Source organism: Rhinolophus ferrumequinum, chromosome 14, assembly GCF_004115265.2.
Source record: "Rhinolophus ferrumequinum isolate MPI-CBG mRhiFer1 chromosome 14, mRhiFer1_v1.p, whole genome shotgun sequence".
NCBI lineage: Eukaryota > Metazoa > Chordata > Mammalia > Chiroptera > Rhinolophidae > Rhinolophus > Rhinolophus ferrumequinum.
The window spans coordinates 20,026,439-20,048,993 of NC_046297.1; the positions used below are offsets into that span (position 1 = coordinate 20,026,439).

The 22,555-nt window shown below is 36.3% G+C and overlaps 1 protein-coding gene across 2 annotated transcripts in view; it reads left to right on the plus strand.

Annotated features, from left to right (window-relative positions):
- Window positions 1-22,555, plus strand: part of NSMAF (neutral sphingomyelinase activation associated factor) — a 63,455-nt gene that overhangs the window by 3,278 nt on the left and 37,622 nt on the right. For both annotated transcript variants that reach the window (XM_033125828.1, XM_033125829.1), the window contains exons 2-7: window positions 12,112-12,201; window positions 16,833-16,911; window positions 17,005-17,072; window positions 17,152-17,188; window positions 19,644-19,694; window positions 22,383-22,454. In XM_033125828.1, the coding sequence (XP_032981719.1) occupies window positions 12,112-12,201; window positions 16,833-16,911; window positions 17,005-17,072; window positions 17,152-17,188; window positions 19,644-19,694; window positions 22,383-22,454 (397 nt within the window). The remainder of the gene's footprint in view (window positions 1-12,111; window positions 12,202-16,832; window positions 16,912-17,004; window positions 17,073-17,151; window positions 17,189-19,643; window positions 19,695-22,382; window positions 22,455-22,555) is intronic.

The window sequence follows — 22,555 nt, forward strand, 5'->3', positions numbered from 1 at the left end:
GTGTTAAGTTGATGCTACTGCGTTCAGAGTAAGTGATATTTCTACACGTGTCAAAGCAGAGAGACTGGTTGGGAGATTTTTGGATTGGTGCTTAGAACAAGCTGGTGGCAGAAGAAATGGAGAAAAGTGGGTGGGTTTAGACGTTTTTTGGAGGTAGTATTGACAGGTCTTGGTATGGTGGCTTGCTTATAGGAAGTAATAGAGAAAGAATTCCAGCTAGAGTTGTCTGATAAAATACAGGATGCCCAGTTAAATTTGAATTTCAGATGAACAGTGAAGAAGCTTTTAGTGTAAGTATGTCCCATGCAATATTTGGTGAAAATTTTTGTACTGATCAGAAATTCAAATTTAACTAGGCATCCTCTATTTTTATTTGCTAAACATGACAGTTATACTCTCAGCTTCCTGGTTTGAACATCTGTACAGCAGTGCCATTTATTGTTGATGTTTATAAAGAAATGCTTTGGTAATTTTCAGTATTAGAAAACAGAGATACTTGAGCATTCAAATTACACTAATATCCTGGTTAGAATTTAAACGGCAGGAACCATATTAATTTTACTGTTTTTTTAAAAATGTCCTATGCAGGTGTTAATGAAGATAAGTGGAAAAAAATTTTAAAAGACAATTCACGTATCTTCATTTGGAATTGTTGGAAATGGCAAATGCGTATAGTTGGAAATAGCAGATAAGGATAGTCTACAAACTGCTGCTATTTATTATATTTCCATTTTAAGATTTAAGAATAGGATAATTGTTAAATGATTTTGTTTTTCACACCTAGGAGTGGGGTGGTAGCTATTTTTTTCTTGGGTGATGTAGAAATTTAGATAGTTGAGGCATGTTCCTATTGGGGGAGAGTCACATTTTTTCTCTAGAGAGAAACTATCATTCCAGGATAAAACCTTAGTGATCCTTTCACTTTGTAAGTTATATAAATGTCTAATCACTATGTTGTACCCCTGGAACTAATATATGTTGTATGTCAACTGTAATTGAAAAAGAAATTAATGATCATGAATTCTATATTGGGTACACATATTACATTAATAGCTTTACAGTCATTTCTTAGACAGCATTGCTTCAAACATTCCATGTGTATAATTCCCTTGGTTATGCTGATATTAAATTTCTTGGCTAATATTAAATATCTTTTACTTAATATGTTTATTTTATCAATTGGTTCTGTATTCATTATACTAATACTTGTTAGAGGGCAAAGTGATTTGTTATACTCCTGTTTCATCTTTCATTTCCAAGTCTGATCATCCTATTTTTTTAATATCTCTATGGGATATGCCAAGTGCTGAAAATGGAGATAAACTGCAGAATCAGCACTTACATAATCAGGAATGCTGATGGGTCGAAAGGAATTACATTAGCTTGTTAATTGTGTTTACACCTTCTATTTCCTTAATGAATTTTTTTCTGGTTGACTTATCAATTACTGAGAGAATACTTTATGACGTAAACTTTGCCTTGTATTTCTAGTTGTTTTTGCTATATATATTTTCAGGATATGTTACTAAGTCAATATAAATTTAGAATTGATATCTTCTTAGCAAATTGAATCTTTCATCAATATATAATGACCTCTTTTAGTAATGATTTTTTTCTATTTTGTCTGATATTTATATAACTACATCAGTTTCTTTTGATTATTTGCATTATATAGAATTTTTCATTCTTTTACTTTCAACTTTTCTGTGTCCTTAGGTTTTAGGCATATTTTTCTAAATAGCTCATAGTTGGACTTCTGAATAATTCATTCAGATAATTTTTGTCTTGACAGATTAGTCCATTTACCATTATTATAGATATACTTGGATTCATTTTTACTTTTTCATTTGTTTTTTAATTTTATCTTAATTTTTTCCTTTGTTTGAATTAATTAAGACTTCTTTTCTCCCTTTAATTTTTCCTGAAGAGTATGGAAGTTACGTATTCTGCTTCTGTTTTTCTAGTGTTTACCCTTGAAATTTTAACATTTATATTTAACTTGAGGCCTGAAGCTAATCATTCTCTTTACCCTCCTCCCTAATAATATAATAAATACCTTGGAATAGTTCATTCTTGTCCCATCCTAAATTATAGTTTGTTATTGTCCAGAATTTTCTATGTATTTTTTTTAAACCTACAAATTAGACATTACAGTAGTCCCCCCTTATCCATGGGGGATACGTTGCAAGACTCCCACTGAATGCCTAAAACCGCAGATACCGTGTTTCCCCAAAAATAAGACCTAGCTGGACAGTCAGCTCTAATGCGTCTTTCGGAGCAAAAATTAGTATAAGACCCGGTCTTATTTTACTATCATATAATATAACATAATATAATACCGGGTCTTACATTAATTTTTGCTCCCAAAGACGCATTAGAGCTGATTGTCCGGCTAGGTCTTATTTTCGGGGAAACAGGGTAGTACTGAACTCTATATATACTTTGATTTTTCCTATACATACATACACTTTCCAGCTTCTCATTGGCATATTGAATTGCCAGCGTTACTATTCTTGTACTTTGGGGCCATTATTAAGTAAAATAAGGGTGACTCGAACACAAGCACTGCGATACCAAAAGAGTTGATGTGATGACCAAGACGGCTACTGAGTACTAAAGGGGGGGGAGGGCGCCTCTACAGCGTGGAGATTTTGGACCAAGGGATGATTTTTTATGTCTTGAGTGGGATGGAATGGGAAGGCAAGAGATTTCATCCTGCTACTCAGAACAGTGCCACAATTTAAAACTCATGAATTGTTTATTTCTGGAGTTTTCCATTTAATATTTTTGGACCACAGTTTACCACGGGTAACTGAAACTAAGGAAAGTGGAATCACCAGGAAGTGGGGACTATGTACAATTGTCTCGTTAATGCTTGTATGGTTTTACATTAATATTTAGTTCAATATTCCTTCTTGCATATCATATCTTCCCTTTGGAATTATTTTCTTTCCTGAAGAATATCCTTTAGAAGCTCCCCTGATGAGAGTCTGATGGTAGTAAACTATGTTTTTGTCTGTCTAAACATGTCCTTATGTTGTCCTTGTTTTGAAAATCAGTTTTGTTAGATGTGTAATTCTCTCAACATTTTGAAGATTGTTCAAAGGAAGGCAAATGGCCAGGGAATGTGATTTACTGGAGCAGCATTCCTTGGGGGAAACTCAACAGAGAAAAGGTTAGTAATAGGTGTGCAATGCCTCCCTGCGGCAGCACTTAGGCAGCTGGCAGGGTCAGGCTTCAGACACCAGGAGAGACCTGAATCCCATGGAGTGACCAGTTGAACTACACTTTCATAGAAGGTTGGCTCATCCTGTCCGGCTCAGCATTTGTGGCTGTGGGTTGGCCTTGCCCCTTCCCGGTCTAAGCCTTGTACTTGAGTCTATATGATGTAGCAGGATTTGTTATCTGTATTAATGGTTAGGGAACCATCAGCACTCTCTGTGGCATGATTAAGGCACTGGGGTCCTAGCTGTGTGGTTGACCAGGACTGTTTCCTTTAACACAAGACCATAGCAGGTTTCCATGTAGCTTTGTAGGAGGCCACCTTCTATTCTTGGAGACCAGCCTGCAGTAACCACATATCATTTAAGTCAAATTGTTCTTTATAAGGAATCTGTCTTTTCTCTGGCTGCTTTTAGATTTCGTCCTTGTAGTGTTTTGCTATTGTCTGTGTAGAGATTCCTTTCTGTTTACCTATCCTGATTGGGGTTTCTGAAGCTGAAACAGTTTTGGAAAATTTGGAGCAAAGCCTTTAGCTCTTGAAATATTGCTTTTCCCCATTGTTTTGTGTCTCAGAATGACTCTTTAATATTTATCTTTATTTTTTGTGCTGTGTTGTGGGTTATTTAAATGTATATTATAATTTACAAATTTTCTCTCTAGTTGCCTAATTTGCTGTCTATCCCACTAGTTTAGTTTTAACCTCAATTATTATATGTTTAAATTTCTAGTTCTATTTTTGGGTCATTTATAACTGCCTGGTCATTTTTTATAAAAGTCTGTTCCTTTGATGTGCTCTTGATGTACTTACATATCTTTAAACTTATCCATTGGCATGTTCAGATACAGAAAATAAATTATCTGTAACCTTTCCATGTTTGATTGAGTAGTTTGTTGCTGACCTTCATTCAGTAATTTTACTTCCTCACTTTTTTTATGATTTTTGATTATAGTCTCTTGTGTTTCTTGGACGTTTATCCTTGGGAATTCTTTGAGTATAAGAAAATTTAAAGTATATTTTTATTAAAGTATATTTTTCCAGAAAGTATTTGCATTTATTTCTGCCTAGGTTGGGAGAGAGGCCACATTGGTTTGGCTTGAGTTTTGTTGGGCTAAACAGGTAGTGTGAATTCTAGCTGCAAATGTGTGTCAAGGCTGGCTTATGATTTCAAATTCTCAAGGTAGACTTATTTTGTCTGCAGCCCAGAGCCAAGGTCCTTACCATCTTCCTTTGGGGAAGTTGGGATGGCTGGTTTTTATTTCTACTCTCAAAGGGTGTTACCTTTAGGGATCCTAGTAGCTTCTTCTACTACACCTTCCCCCCCCACTTCCACCCCACGACTGTCGCCTCAAGGCACAGGGCCCTAATCAACTCAGGCTTTCTACTACTCAGAGAGTTGGGCAAAGCCCAGGCGAAGACTGCTACAATTCCAGCTAAGTTCTTTGTTTCTCTGTTCCAGGATTTTCCCTTACTTTTTCATCACCTCAGTCAAGCATTAAAAAAAATTTTTTAGTATTTTATCCAGCAATTTTAGAGGATTTGTACTGAGATTGTTTTTCTGAACGTCTAATCTTGCCAAAATGCCTGAAAAGGAATTCCTGCTGATTCTTTAAGCCCAGGTTCATTTAATACATCTGTAAACTTATTGGTTTAAGAAGGGACTTTTGAGGTAATCTAGTCTATATCTCTCTCCCCTCAATTTTATAGTTGAGGCTAAGTAAGTAAAATGATTTGACTAAAAGTCCAACAGCCAAGTCATAGCTGAATTAAGGCTAAAACAAATGTTTTCCTGATCCAAGCCTAGCCCCTTTTCCACCAAAACATGCTTCTGTTTTGAATACTAGGCCAATGCTTATGGTATGTCTGAAATTTAGAATGATTCAGTGATGATCGAGTACTGGTTTATGTAGCTTTTAGAACCTTGTAACTCTAAGCGTGATCAGTGGGCTGGCAGCATCAGCATTGCCTGAGAGAACTTGTTAGAAAAGGCAGAATTTCAGGCTCCACCCCAGATCTACGCCAGAATCTGCATTTTAACAAGATCCCCTGATGATTGTACACACTTTATAGTTTGAGAAGCACTGTTCTAGATAACAGTAATTAAACATCTTGATTTCTTTGTTTGTTTGTTTTGGTTCCTTCAAACTATACTTTGGTCTTCATCTTGATAGTATCTTATAGCAAGGCTCTTGAAAGCATCCACCCCAGGGTTATGACCCTTGATGAGGAAATTATAACTTTGAGAGTATAGGTGATATTTTTGCCATTCTTTCTCATAAATAGTTGAGGCTTAAAAACAGAAACACTGGCTTTATGGATGATGTCAGTGAAAGGGATTTTTCTATCTGAACCATCTTGGCCAGGAAGTAACTGCATCTCACATAAGTCAAAGGTGAATGTAATTTCCTAGCGTCTGGCCCAGTGATAGAGCTTTGAACTTACTCCCAAGGGAAGTGATCAAAAGGCCAGATGACACAGGGAAATGGGTTACATTGGGGGACAGCAGGCAAGAGATGAAATGCTACTCTAGGGGAGGAGGGGCCAGTAATTTACATGAAAAAACAATTGGTTCGGGGACTAGAAATAACATTTAATCGCTCAGATGTCTCTATGCAAATGTGTAGAACATGGATAATAAAATGACTGGAATTTTATTATAAAAGAGGATTAATGTATATTTTAGGTGTCACTGAATCTTGTTAGGATGGGACTCAAGATTGGAATCTAGTGCTGAAAGGGAGATGAGGCAGTGGGCTCTGAATGTCAAGAAGATACACATCAGCAGAGGAATCCATGAATAAGAGGAGGAAAAAACCGGAGAATTTACTGGAAAGAGGAACAGAGATAACATAATTGCATTCATTTGTCAGAGGCCACCTAAGTGAGTGGGAAAAATGGCAGATGTATACCTATGTAGATTGGAAACAAGAAGTGGCAATAGAGAAAATGACAGGGACCTCACTTATGAGATATCTACAGTTCCTTGACTTCCCTTTTGAAGTTTTAATTTATCTTAAGGCAGAGGATTTGAGACTTCACAAGATTCTGAATATTAAAGAGAAATTAATCAAGTAGCAAGGATAGAAACCGTCAGAAAAAGCAGTTATATCAAGTTATTTCATGTTGAAGCCCAGGGGGATTAAGAAAGATTCTGTCATACATAAAATCCAGCTTTTTCAGATATTGAAAGACAGATATTGAAAGTTGCAAGGAGAAAAAGAGTAGGTATTATTACTGGGCAGTTCTGGAAAGGATATTGACCCAGGAAGTTTGTGAAACTGTCAAAAATATAATTCAGAACATCCAATCCAAATGGTCTTTGGTGAAGAGTTAGAGAAAATCAGACATGCAATTAAACATAGAATAGTTGTACAGGTAATGTTCCTCTGAACTTATAATTTTTAAAAAATATATAAAACAAGAAGGGCAAAACCAAGGACGGATTAAGAGGATGTCACGGATCTGCACAATTAGCATAAAAAAAAATTAAAGACCCAAATAAGAGTTTTAAAAAATGTTATAGATTAAAAATTTTTTTTTAAGTCTCCTGAAGTTGTATTAATATTTAAAACTAGGCTGCTGCCTAGGGCCCAGCCCGGGAGTTGGTGTAAAGTTGATTTATGACAGAGAACATGGCTTTTATTTTGTACTCTGTTAATGAGGCTAGTAGACTGAAAGTGACAGATAAATTTTCATTAAATGGGTGAAGATGCAAAGGTCACTCCTGTGCTTGTGTCTCCTGCCATAAACTCCTGGGAGAGTTTGAGTTTGGAACCACAGAATCATTTCGGAAACCATGAGCTAGGAACTTGGAACTCTGCAGAAAGAACATGTGTGTATACGTATATTTAATGCTAGTTCCAGATCAGACAGATTACTTATAAACCACTAAAACAGGAAGTTGTTATCAGTCTCCAGCTCAAATTCACTATGAAGTCATGTCATGCTAATCTAATCTCTTTTGACAGAGTTCTGACTTGTAGGTCAGGAAAATGCAGTAGATTTAGTTCATCTGAACTTTGGCAAAGAATAAGATTTGGTTTTGTGATAATCGTATATTGAGAAAGGAGAAATTAATGTTAGTGTAGTAAGATAGAATAATATTTGTTTGAATGACTGTTCAGAGGTTGCTGTCACATGTATGACTGGGGAACATTTCAAATGGTGGGTCACAAGACTGTTCTTATCCTTTTCTGTCCCACATTTTTCTTAATTTCCTCCTTGTTTTAGAGGCCATTTTAAGAAGCTTACAAAAAATGCCCAATTTAGTTAAACCAACTTTCTAGGTGGTGGGGGCACTACAGTTTAGCTTAATCCAAGGATGGTGTCAGGGTATTCAGAGTAGAGATGGCAAATACACGGCACTTGTGGCCTTTCCACACCGGGCACACATCACTGAGGCGGCAGGGCACTATCTCCCACTGAGTACATAGCACAAACTCCTCAACACCGTGAAGCCTGTTTTACATCTCCAATCTAGAGAAATGATTGACTAGCAAAATCTTCTGGGTCCATTATAAATACTGCCCATCAACAGAGTGTTGAAGAAGGTCGAGTGGCCATGGAATGCAGGCTTACTCTGAGGGCTGTCTGGAGTGACCTTATTTTATGTTGTTGGTTAAGAGTTGAACAGTATGCATTAAAATTTAGGCAACATGAGGATGATACAGCATCTTTTTAGGGAAGTTGAGTTGCTAAATAAGTCAATTTATCTAAAGAGAGTGCCACTACACCTGTGTAAAGATGGAATAAACCAAGGAATACTCAGGGGCAGGGCCAAGAGTCTCCTAAAGAAATAATTTATAATCTGATATAATACTAATGAGTGAGGTCATAAAATTATAAAGAGATTAAAAACATTTTAAAGCATGGAAACTTTTACACCATAGAAATATAGTTTGAAAATCATTGTTTAAAACAGCATGAATCCTTATCCTAATAACTTTTACATACAAAAATTTTAAAACATGTATAACTGAACATTTCAGTAAACAGAAAAAGTAAACTCAGAAAAGTTCCTTAGTCCTTTAATTTTGAATAATATGATTTCGTTTTATCCCTTCACCATGTGCTTTACATGTCTTACAAAATATGCATATTGATAAATTAAGGAGGATATAATTCATTTACCAAAATAATGATTTTAGTTGTATTATATAATAGTTTATGTTATTTTTGTGTGTGTGGTAAAAAACATAAAACATGAGACTTACCATCTTAACCATTTTTAAGTGTATAGTACAGTGGTGTTGAGTGTGTTCATATTGTTGTACAGATCTTTAGAACTTTTTCATCTGTACACTGAACAACAACTTCCCTTTTTCTCTTACCCACAGCTCCTGGCAACCACCATTCTATTTTCTCTTAGTAAGAGTGTAACTACTTTAGATACTTCATATAAATGGAATCCTGTAGTATTTGTCTTTGAGACTGGCTTATTTCACCTAGCATGATACTCTCAAGATTCATCCACGTTGTAGCATATGACAGCATTTCCTTCTTTTTATGTTTGAATGATATTTATATGCCACATTTTCTTTATCCACTCATCTGTCGCTAGACATTTCGAGTGCTTCCACATCTTGGCTATTGTGAATAATGATGCAATGAACATGGATATGCAAATACCTCTTTGAGATCCTGTTTTCATTTCTGCTGGGTGTATACCCAGAATTGGGAATGGTGGATCACATGGTAGTTCTATTTTTAATTTTTTGAGGAACTTCTATACTGCTTTCCTAGCTGCTGTACCAATTTACAATCCCAGTAGTGTGCAAGGGTTCCAATTTCTCCACATCCTTGCCAACATTTGTTATTTTCTGTAGTTTTTTTTTTTAATAGTGTGTGAAGTGATATCTCATTGTGGTTTTTATTTGCATTTTACTGATGATTAGTGATGTTGAGTATTTTTTCATACACTTTTGGGCATTTGTGTATCTTTTTTGGTGAAGTGTCTACTCAAATTGTCCATTTTTTTTGTCCATTTTTTAATTGGGTTAATTATTGTTTTGTTGAGTTGTAGGAGTTCTGTATATATTCTGGGTTTTAATTTCTTATCAAATATATGGTTTGCATATCTTTCCTCCAGTTCTGTAGGTTGCCTTCTCACTCTTTTGATTGTTTTTTGTTTTGTTTTGTTTTTGTTTGTTTGCTACACCGAAGTTTTTTAGTTTGATATAGTTGCATTTGTCATTTTTTGCTTTTGATGTCATATTCAAGAAATCATTGCAAAATCCAATGTTACGAAGCTTTACCCCCTATGTTTTCTTCTAGGAGTTTTATAGTTTCAGGTCTTATATTTAGGTCTGTAGTCCATTTGAATTAATTTTGGTATCTGGTATAAAGTAGTAAGGATGCAACTTCATTCTCTTGCATGTGGATATCCAGTTTTCCCAACACCATTTGTCAAAGAGACTATCCTTTCCCCGTTGTGTGGTCTTGGAACTCTTGTTGAAGGTCATTTGAGCATATATGTGAGGGTTTACTTCTGAGCTCTCTATTCTGTTCCATTGGTGTGTATGTCTGTCTTTATGCCAATACTGTACTTGTTTCAAAACTGTGACTTTTTAGTTACATGTTTTGAAATCAGGAACTGTGAAGCTTCCAGCCTTGTTTTTCTTTCTTGATTGTTTTGGCTACTAGATTCCATATGAATTTTAGGATTTTTTTCTTTTTCATTTTCTGCAATAAATACATTGAATCTGTAGATTTCTTTGGGTAGTATAAACATTTTAAAAATATTACGGATAGGATTATATTTTAATAATTAAATGGAAGAGCTGGTTGTCTGTGAAGGCTACTTGGGCTTCATAGCAATAATATTATGCCATTGTCTTATTGAAGTATACTCATTTTACTCTCTCTTTAAGAGGAGAAGTGGGGAGATCAAGAGGGAGAAGGAAAGGTTGCATAGCTCCAGCCCAAGCAAAGTATTTGGAGTTATTAAGATACAAATTAAAAATAAGGGTCAAGCTAATTAGTAAGTGTCTCTCTGATTTATATACCTTCCTGAAAATTATCTGATGTATGAAAGGACTGTTCCTAGCAATCCTAACTCTTGTGATTGTACTGAAATTCAGGATAAGTATTAATAGTGAGCATTTTACATTGAGCTCTGACAGTTTAGCCTGTGATCAATCCTTGTTCATGGATTTTAAAATGTAGAACAGGACAATAAAAGTTACATGTTAGAATGGTAAAGCTAGTTCCTGCTCTCCTTTTTAATTTATGAGTTATTTTTCTTTTGGTTCAGTTTTTTTTTTTAATGATCAATATCTTCTTGTTTCATGGATGTAATTTCTTCTTTGTAAGGATACTAATTATAGTCTTTTAACCTTTTCTTGTGTTCTCTTCATTGTCTGTAGTCCTTCAGGTGGTATTCTTCTGCTTGTTTTGGTCTAGTTCTTTCATGTTAGAGGCTGGTGATCTTGGGTTGTCTATTCATATTTAAGTGTGAAGTGTGCAATTTGTGTCACGGTGGGCAGGCCATTTCTGTTGGGCTACTCTATGGGATGATATTGGAGAGACCTGGCTCTTTCAAATACTAGTATCCATAGGTTTTTTTCTTTAGGGCTATTTAGTTTTTTCCAAAAATAATCCACCAGACTTCTGCTGGGAGTGGTACGTGGCTTCCTGCTTTGTGCTTAATCACCCTCTTTTCATTCCAAAGCCCTGCTTTCCCCTGTGCGTGATGTCTATTTTAGAGCCTCTTGTTCAGCTTTGGCATAGAAAAACCACGTGCCAGAGCGAGGTAGGGCTAATCATCGAGGGAGGAGTCTAGGCCGCTGACCTGGGTCAGGCTTTCCACCATCCCCTCCAGCTTCATCCTGCCGGCTTAGGCCCTAATTCGCAATTTCAGACTTTGGGCAGTCCTGAGACTTGAGTTGGTTTTCTCTTCATTGGTACCTTCTCTGGAGGCAGCTACTATTCTGGTTTCAAATCACTGTGGTTTTAAATCCCATTTGCTCTCCATTTCTTACAAATTAGTTGTTATCGCTCATGTGCTTTTATGTCTCTCCAATTTTCTTTGGTGTGTGGGTTTTACCATTTAAGAAATATTTTTGTGCACATTTTAGTGGTGTTTCCAAGGGGAGCAGAAATAAACACATATATTTAATCTGCCATATTTAATCCAAATATCTTCCTCCAACACACCAGAACTTCAAGAACCATCTTAAGTCCTACATTTTTCATGAAAGCTTTTCCCTGAAAGTCTAAATGCCTTTGTTACCTGGTCCTTGCCACAAAATAAACAAAACACTGTTTGCAGTTCCTTGCCATATATGTATTTGTTTCTGTGGCCATACAAGTAAATTAATATTTTTTCTTATTTCCTTATTTTGTTTTTAAAAGTATAAAAGCATCTAAAACTCTAAAAAGAACTATATTTCAATCCCAGTCAGTTCAGTTTACTTATTTATTAAACACCCATTGTGTACAAAGCATTAGATTGATTATTGCAGGACATATTGTGGGAGTAGAAAAATAAACTCAGCTGATCTTAAGACTTGTCACTGGAGGGGTTGTGTGTGGTGGGGAAGGTGGCAGTGTGTCAGTCAGTAAACACAGGATCAAAACTCCATAGGTGGGAAAGCTCCATGCTTATTCAGTCAAGAATAAGTTTTATTTCATGAAATTTGGGGTTTCTGAAAAGAAATCTGCCTGGTAAACATGTTATTTATTTTATTTTTGGCATAGCCAGCTGGTCTGTCTGATGTCTCCTCCCCATTGGATAAAGAGGAGTGCTTGGCATATAATATACACTTCATAAGTATTTGTTGATTTAATTAGTGGAAAAGCACTTTGGGAACAGATACTTTAAATATTCTGTTTTCTTGTACTTAAAAAACTAAACATGAGGTTTTGCTGTTTTTGTTTTTTTCCATATTTAGATTTTCCTTGCTCCTGCTTAACTTGGAAGAATACTACTTTGAACAGCATACAGCTCATCATATTCAGCGTAAGGGCTTTCAGAATGAAAGGTAAGGAAGATTTGTGGATCTCTGTGGACCAGCAAACCTTCTTTTGTCTGATATTTTAAAAATTAAATGTATGGTCATATAGGTTTTTCCCCCCTCCTTTTGTATCGGGAAAGTAATGAGAAGTAGGGGATTTATAAGTTGCTGTCACAGCTTCAGATATTTTCCAAAGCTAAGAAGCAGCATGTACTAATTCCTCTAAGACAGTGGGTATCTTAAATCAGCTGGCTAAGGCTCTGATTCATTCCATCACTGTTTTCTTACATCCCTTTGGTACTTGCACTTTCAGTTATTTGCGTTGTGACGTTATAAAGTAATGATCATAAAACATCAGAGTGGTATAGCCCTCAGTACTTCAAAATGAGTAATTCAGTTTGAACTGAAGCAAAGTCAGTTTTCTCTATATTTTAGTAACTACTTATTACTATAAAAAACATTCTTTGGTTATACCTTTTGAAATCTATGTACAAAAGTGAAGTTTTTGTTTAAAATGCCAACTTGGAATTAACTACAATGAAAATTGTTCCAGCAAAAATGTTTCTGCTAATGATTTCCTTTGGGGACATTACTAAACAAGCATAGGCCACAATTAGAACATGCTTTGGTGTTAGATAAACACTTTAATTTTTAGTAGTCTTCAGGATTTATCCTGAGAGGATCAAAACCATATAGTATTTGTTTAAATACAAGCCAAAATAAAAATAATTTAGCTTTTTGTTTGGTAGCTTAGGATGTATATATTTTGTTAGCATTTAATCAAATTAGACAATTATTATTCCTTGAAAGTAGCACCTTGCTTTCTTACCTCTAGAATTTTGCTCATATGATTTTCTCTAATTCCTTATCATTTTTCCTCCCAACACTCCTGTGTCCTATATCATAATGTCTTGATTAAAATGAAATACATTTATTTCGTATTAAAACACAAATATAAACTAACAAACTGAAACCTGTTTTTATAATTTTGAAGTTATCATTAGGGTGAAATGGTATAACCCCATGGAAGTGAATTTGGTAATATCTAGCATGGTTGCACATGCATTAACCTATTGATTTAACAATGCTACATCTAGGAAACAATTTCAAATATACACTGGAAAATATATAAATGGACATATGTTCGAGGTTATTTATTATAGGACTACCTGTAATAGCAAAATACTGGAAACAGTCCAATAGGGGACTGAGTTCATATAATGGAGTACTATGCAGCTCTAACAAAGGAGTGAGGAGTCCCATGTATTGTTGAGGGGTGATCTTCAGCATATTTTAAATGTAAAAAGCAAGAGGCACAGTACTGTGTATTGTATGCTATGTTTCATATAAAAAGAGGGGGAGTGAGTTTTTTGGTTATATTTTTTTTAATTAAAAAATTTTTAAATTATATATTTAAAAAGCATAAACTAAAAGCTAATGGAAATCGTTATCTACACAGAAGAGGGAAGGGTCAAGGTGATAATATAGATATGACAACTAGACTTTTCCAAATGTATCATATTTTATAACTTTGGTTTTGGAACCATGGAATACTTTTAATATATTTTAATGTATAATTAAATTTCAAGAGAAATAGTAAATCCTAAAAATCAAAAAGAGACTGAAACAAATGAACTCAACTATATATAAATTTGGAGGGTTAACCACAGAAGAATTATTTTAATCAACTTCACATGATTTGTGTCTCTGATAAAATTATCCTAAGTTGAAAATGAATTACAAAAAGTTGTATACTGTTTTAGCAAAAATATTATTGTTAATAATTTTGGTATTATTATTTTGAAACTTTTATGCACATAGATTTATATAGTTAAATAAAGCAAATAAGTATATGTTAATGTCAAGAGCAAGATTTTAAGTACAAGAGATATGAATCCACATAATATTAAAGGAGTTAAATAAAAAGCCTTGTAGTCTTACATTTGAATTGGAAATGCTATTTGGATTCATATACTTTTTTTAAAGAAGTGTTTTCTAGCTCTACATTCTGAAAAGGCCTAGAAACAATTCTGTAGCAATGAGCATGGAGATTATGGTCTCTGAATACCACTTCCCACTAAAAGGAATGAGGGCTTTTTGGAGAAGTGGCTGTCTGTCTGGGGTAGGAAGGGTGCGAGATCAGCCTGGAAGTGAGGAAGGTATCAAAAACGACTATACATTGAATGAAAAGGACACAAGGGCCAACTTGAAGAGTTGGGCAAAAATGAGACAAATTGAGCATCATAAAAAATAATAACTGTCATGGACTTAAAGTATCAGAATTGTTAGAATCCATGAGTTTATAATGAGATACACACACACACACACACACACACACACACACACACACACACACCAGTTACCTTGGAAGGATACTACTAGACCAACTCATTTTTTGAAACTTGATACATAAAGGTAAAGAATCAAGCAACTTTCTTTGTGCTAATTGTACTTCAGGGTAAACAAATCATAGATAAGTAAAGTTGTTCTTGGTTAAGGAAGTCTAGATAACAAACACAGAAGGAATGATAGAAATTTCAATCCCTAATGAATAATAGAGCTACATCCTTTATGTGGATGCAAACTATAGCCCTTGGGTCCAATCTAGCCTACCATTTGTTTTGTAAGTAAAGTTTTATTGGGACACAGCCACACACATTTGTTTATACCGTGTTTCCCTAAAAATAAGACCTAGCCAGACATTCAGCTCTAATACATCTTTTGAAGCAAAAATTAATGTAAGACCCGGTCTTATTTTACTATAATATAAGACCAGGTATAATATAATATAATATAATATAATATGAAATATAATACTGGGTCTTATATTAATTTTTTCTCCAAAAGACGTATTAGAGCTGATTGTCTGTCTAGGTCTTATTTTCAGGGAAACGGGGTATATTGTGTGTGGTTGCTTTCCTGCTACAACAGCAGAGTTGAATAGTTGTGACAGAGACCACATGGCTTGCAAAGTGGAAATATTTACTGTCTGCTCTTCATAGACAAAGTTTGCCAACCCCTGATCTAGATAGAATCTTCAATGACTGCTAAAACCAGCAGGTGAAAAGCAGCTGAGAAATTTTGTAATGGATGTATCAGGACTGACATCACTTGAACTCACCAGAGCCTTCTGATAGGAACTATGTGTGTGCTGCCTCTGAAGCATTATTGTCAGAAAATCAAACCAGAATCTGGTCAAGGCTTTTAATTATACCAGTTATTTAAAGGAAATAGGATAGAAGAAAACCACAAAGGTGCATTCAGCAAAATTTATAATGTGGGAAAATGAAAATTGTTTAAGATATATAAGAGACATATCAACTAAATGTAGTATGGACTTCGGGTTTTGGTTTGAACAAACCAACTATAAAAACACATTTATGGAGAAGAAAAAATTGAATACTGACTATATACTTGATGACATTAAGGAATTATTCATTTTTAGGTGTGATAATGATTGTTCATTTATTAAATGAGTCTGTCTTTAGAGATTCATACTGAAGTATTTATGTATGAAATGTATGATGTCTAGAATTTTCTCTATAATCCAGGATTCGGGTCGGGGGGGATTATATACAAAACAAGAATGACCACATGTTAACAATTGCAGAAGCCAGGTAATTGATGCTTGGCTGTTTTTTATTCTATTTGCATGTTTAGAAAAGTCCATAAAAGTACTTTTCTTACATTATTATTAGGGAATGTAGGGTGTTAGCAAAGTAATGCAGTTAACAGCATGGAAAAAATGATATAAAATCAACAATTTAAAAAGTCCTGTGAGGAAGAAGAATTGTAAACTAAATCATGACCCTCACATAATGAGCCTTCTCATCCATTCAGAACATATATGTTGAGCATTGAAGATAGAAAGCTGAAGTAAAAGCAAAAGAATAGGGAGTGTTACTCTGGAGATGGTGGGAGCGAGGGGTGTGAAAGGTCTTAGACTGTAAGACTGTATTTCTCAGTGTGACTTTTTTAGATACTGTAAGTTTCCCACCATTAGATTATTTAAACTATATAGAGATGTAGATATAAATCCAAGAAGTGAAATTAAAACCCCCGAATCTAACATATGAATTGAAAGTCTTTAAAAATGCTTATTATTATGGACAAATATTTTTTTCCCTGAGTTCCCATATACCCAAAATCACCATTAAAAGCATTATAGGTGCTAAATTCAAACTTTTGTTATTTTTTTATTACTATAAATAAGAAAAAAATCCCTTACATAGTCAATTTTAGATATTTAGTAAATATTACCTTTGGAATAGTTCATTCAGATATGGGGAATTAGAAGTCAAAAGGATTTACTGGAGATAGGGTAGATAGAATCAGTGTGTCGTAAGGATCAGTTTTCCAATCCTTAGTTTCCCTTTGAGAGTAGTTATGAATACCAAATGAGGTAATACAAATAAAATGCATGGGACAGTGCTCAACAAATGAAACATATTACAATATATGCAGATTTTGTTAATCCCTAGGAGATGAGGAAAATTATTTTGCTATATTTTCCAACCTTTCATACCCTTTTATTTAATTTTGTTGTTGATCTTTTATTAGTTGATGCTGTAGTCATCTACTTTCTAGTTAAAATGTATTATGATTCTTTTGTGACTTTTATGTTCATGAATAGTAATCATTTGTACTTTGATCCCTAGGAAAATCAGAGGCTCCTTAAAAATATGTTCAAAATCAGTTATTTTTGAGCCAGATGCAATATCCCAGCCCATCATTAAGGTAAATACATTCTAAAAATAGAGACATTCCTATTTTTTGTGTATATTTTACCTTCGCTTATTCATATAATATTTTTCTCTCAATTTTATTCAGATTCCTTTGAGAGATTGTATAAAAATAGGAAAACATGGAGAAAATGGAGCCCATAGACACTTTGCAAAGTATGTCATTGTCACGAACTGTTTAATTTTACTTCTACCAAAAAATTATATATATTTAATGACTTTTCTCTGCTTTTAGTGCAAAATCCGGGGGGATTTCACTCATTTTCAGTCAGGTAAGAAGCACATAGTAAATATATTTTCTTAATCTGAATGAACGTGTTTGTGTAACAATAGTTTTAATTAATGCATTCAATACATATTATATTCGAGCTTTGAGACATATAGGGAAGAACAAAATGTCTGAAGGCCCTTTCCCCATGGACCTTACTTTTCAATGGGGGCAACAGACAATAAGGAAATATCTTCTCCACCGTCAGGCAGTAATAAATACCATGAAGAAAATGAAAACAGAACAAAACGATAGAAAATAAGGAATGCGTGTGCTACTTTCGATAGAATGGTCGGGGATGCGTCGCTGAGAAGATGCCACTTGGAAGTGTACACTTCAAAGGTGTGAGGGCATGAGCCATGTGGTTACCAGAGCAGTGGTGTTCCAGGTGGGTGCAGAGAGGCAGGGGAGAGACCCTGAGACATACACGTCCTCAGCAGGTGGAAGGCGCAGTGAGGGTGAGGCACCTGGGGCCTGGGATTAGGACAGTGCTGGGAAGGGATGTGAAAGCAGTGGCAGAAACCATGTCGTGGAGGGCCTGGGGGCCACTGAGGAGCTAGAATGAAACACAAAAGAGAAAAACCACTGGAGAGCTGAAAAAGAAGGGGCACGATCTGATTTATATGTGTTTGTAAACCTCTTTGCAGTCTGGGTAGAGAATATGCTAGAAGGCGGCAAGAGTGGAAGCAAGGAGCCTCTCTATGGGTGTTCAGAACCCTGGTGTTTTGGACCAGGATGACAGCAATGGAAGGGTGAGAGGTGGTCAGTATCCGGATTTATTCTGAAGAAAACCTAACATGTGCTGATGAATTAGTTGCAAAGCATAAAGGAAAACAGTCAAGAATGACTCCAGCTAGGTGGATAGTAGTGCCATTTGTTGCGATAAAGAAGCAGGCTTTGTTTAAAATGTGACCTCTGAGAGGAGAGGCCAGGCAGGCACTGAGAAGCATTTGTCTGGGCCGCAGAGAAGAGGCTGAGGCTAGAAGATAAACTGGGAGTCTGCAGCTTCCAGATACATTTTTAAGACCTGGAGTTGGATGGGTTTCCCAGAAACTGAGTGTGCGCAGAGAGGCTAAGGACTAGGCCTGTAGCTCTCTGTAATGCTAGAGGGTGGGAAGAGAGCAGTGTCTGAAGGAAGACAGAGGAGCTAGTGAGGTTGGGGAGATCCAGGAGCACGTGGAGCCAAGTGGAAAACTTGGCTGGGGAGCCAAGTGGAAAACTGCTTCAGGAAGAGCTGTCAGCTCTGTCACCTGCTCTAAGAAATAGTCAAGGAAGTCCTGAGAATGGACTGCTGGATTTGGTGGCACGGAGGTCTTGTGCATCTTCTATGACCTTCTCAGGAGTGGCTTCAATAATGTAGTACAGATGAAAGCCTGTCCTAGGCCCAAGAGAAAGTCACGTCAGCTCTTGCAAAGAGTTTTGCCACAAAAACACAGAGAAATGGCAAAAGGAGGATGTCAGACCATGGAGAGTTTTTCTGTGGTTTATTGCAAATGGACAAGAGTGCAGCATATACTCATTGGAGCAAAGTTTTTGAATAGCTGACGGACGGGTAGGGGAAGGTCCCCATTCTGTACGCCAGCAGAGTGACTGGTCTTCCAGAGCCCATGCATACCCTCCATCATAACAGGAGAGAAGGCAGGGAAAAAGGTACAGGTGTGAGCAGCCTGTTGGCTCTGGCAGACAGTGTTGCTTGTTTGACATAGCTACTAATACACAACGTAAGGACAGGTGGCCGGGTGCATGTGGAAACACTTGAGTGCCCAGATCACCTCTAGGGAAGAGAAATTTCTTTACGTTAGTGAATGTATTTCGTGCCATAGTGATTTGTTTTACCCATATCTTAGAAAAGTGGCACTTAGATTAGCTTCCGTCACCTGTCTACTTGGTTACTTGGTCCAAATGATGACATTCATAAAACATCTTACCGTGTTTCCCAAAAATAAGACCTAGCCGGACAGTCAGCTCTAATGCGTTTTTTTGGAGCAAAAATTTTACAATAAGACCGGGTCTTATATAATATTATGAATATAAGACCAGTTATAGTATATAATATAATATAATATAATATAATATAATATAATATAATATAATATAATATAATATAATACCGGGTCTTATATAATATAATACGAGGCCAGGTCTTATTTTAATTTTTGCTCCAAAAGGCGTATTAGAGCTGATTGTCCGGCTAGGTCTTATTTTCGGGGAAACACGGTAGGTATTTTCTTTATCCAGTAATGATTGCTACTTTGTTACCTTGATGAATCTCTTTTTAATATAATATTTGTTATTTTAACATCAAAACCTTAAAGCCATACTAATATTAATGCAAGTGCTTTTGGGAATAGAGATCATATAACAATGAATTAAATTCAATTCGCAATTTCCTAATTTATAGCTACTCATTACTATGAAAATTTTAAATTATTTTACAAGTATTGATTTGTCTTCCTTAGGTATATTTCATTAAAGAACACAACATAGTTGCACCATATAAAATAGAAAGGGTAAGTAAAGCTTTCCATTTATTCTCAGCAATTAATATAGTGATTTTCAGAGTAAGATTTTGTGACTCTATTAACATCTTTAATCAAATATATTAATAATAGGTATTTAAAAGCTTGTTACCTAGCAGTTACAATTACCAAGGGAGCCATACACTTTAAGCCCAAGAGATTTCAATTAACTTTTTGATTTAAAAAAAAAAAATGTGTTTAATAGGGAAATAAGGCCTAAATTACTAAACTAAAATTTTAAATGAGAATCTGCATCCTTTATAGAGTATTTACTGGATATTATTGAGAATTTACTTTTAAGAATGTTTGAGAAATATTTATAGGTTATAAAATACCCTTATTTAAGAGCTCAATAATAATTTATATATTCTCTTAATTGGGTAGAAGCTATGACTAGATTTGAATACAATATCTGGTTATCCAGGACTTGTCAAGTAAACATAGACCACATTTAACCATTCTGTGTTTTATTTAATTCTTTATGCATCAGCTTAATGCATAGTGAAGGGATAACTCCTACCAAAAGAGAGTTTTTACAGGACCTAGAGACAGGGCCAGTGCTCCTTATCACGGCACCTCTGTGAGTAGGAAAAGTCACCCTTTCTGGGCAAACACAGTCCCATAGCTGAATCTCAGTTCGAGTTGCAGGCCAGCAGTTTCTCAGCCAGCAGCTTAGGGATGCACAGACTACATGCAGGGGCCTTTGGGTTTTATGTACAAGAAACATTTGCATGTACCGGTCAGTCAGAAACTATAAATACTGATATTTCATGACTCTCGGGTGGTGCTGTTGGCATTTAGGGAAGGGTAGTTCATTGTGTGCTGCTTTCCTTTATATTATAGCCTGCCCTCACCCACTAAATGCCCCTGCTACACTGTTCCCCTCTTTGTTGTGTGCACCTCCTCACATTGACGAAAGGCCCATGGGTTTAGTGGGACAGCCCCCCACACACACACCAAGTCGAGAACCACTGCCTGGGATTCTCTCCCTCTAAAGGCTCTCCCGATAAACACCTGAAGTGCAAAGCTGCACTTCGTCCATTGAAAAATGTTGTAAAAGGAAATGACTGAGGTGGTCTGAAGCAAAGAAAGCTCTTTTGTTTCGATGTGAATTAGAAAACCAAAGGACTCTCAGATTTTAAAACAAAGGGGGAATAGTGACATCAATGACGACAGTAAGAGATGGCAGATTAGGAATCCCCAGACCCTCATTCCTCTTACGGAGACACTGATTCAACAATACATGGACCAATGCCCTTTGTGAGAAATTCGGAAACAAGAGCCCGCGCACCGCAGATTACCATAAAATCAGGCTCGTTGAAGCTAGCAGGAAAATTTGTAGCATTCTTTTACCGTAATCGCCCCTCAGTATAGTGCCACGTGACTGGGAGGATGCTCCTAGCTTGCAACTTCTCCCTGGGCAGGGCAAGGCAAGACTGGACCATATGTCCAATGTTCTGACTTTTGGGGTGGCTTCCTGAGGCATTGGCTTCTGTCTTGCCTGTCTTGGAGTACTGACAGGACCCGGCATAGTCTGGATGCCAGGGGGCCACTGAAAACAAGAAGGAGCTGGGCGTCATGCTGCTGGTCTGAGGTCCTGTGCTATAGCAGACAGAGGCCAATACAGCTTAGCAGAGAAGAGTGGAGCATGTGACCCATAAAATTAACCATCACAATATATATGCACCCAGCCTCAGAGCACCTTAGTATGTGAAGCAAATACCAACAGAATTGGAGGGAGAAATTGACAGCAACACAATAAGGTAGACTTCATGCCCCTCTTCCTTCCTCCCTCCCACCCTCCCTCCATTTCTCCCTCTCTTCCTTCTTTCCTCCCTCCCTTCCTTCCTCCCTTCCTTCCTTCTTTCCTCCCTCCCTCTCTTCCTTCTTTCCTCCCTCCCTTCTTTCCTCCCTTCCTTCCTTCTTTCCTTCTTTCCTTCCTTCCTTCTTTCCTCCCTTCTTTCTTTCCTCCCTTCCTTCCTTCCTTCTTTCCTTCCTTTTTTTGATGGTACTATCATTATTCCCCATGTCTCACTTTCAAGAATGAATAGAACATCCAGACAGAAGATTAATTAGGAAACAGAGTATTTAAACAACACTACAGACCAAGCGAACCTACTAGTCACATAGAGAACGGTGTACCCAAAGCAGCAGAATACACATTCTTCTTAAGTACACATGGAGCATGCTCCAGGATAGAGCACGTGTTAGGGCACAAAACAAAGTTTAACAGATAGCAGAGGACAGATTCACAAGTATGTGGAAATTAAACAACACTCTTGAACAACCAATGGGCCAGACAAGAAATCTAAAGGGAAATTTAAAAATATCTCAAGAAAAACAAAATACAACATACCAACACTTATAGGATACAGCAAAAGTAGTACTAATAGAGAAGTGATAAATGCCTATGTTAAAAAAGAAGAAAAATCTCAAATTTTAAAAGTTAAGTATACATCTCAAGGAACTAGAAAAAGAACAGCAAACTAAGCCCTAAGTTAGCAGAAGGTGGGGCATAATAAATCTGGCTTAAATCCCGTAGACTGATCCCTTGAGGCTCTCTTTCCAGGGTGGGGTGAGGGAGGACACACCAGGCAGAGGCCTGCGGAATGCAGCTAGGGATTGGCAAATGCTCTGTAAGTAACGTGTTTTAACCTAATGCTTCTCTCTCTCTCTCAGGGCAAAATGGAATATGTCTTTGAATTGGATGTTTCAGGGAAAGTGGAAGATGTTGTGGAGACGTTGCTTCAGGTAAGCTAGTGCCTCACTCAGGCATTTACTAGGCAGAGAATCCAAAGCAAACTTAGGCAGAAACTTTTCTTTAATTTTCATATTTATACATCTTACTGAAA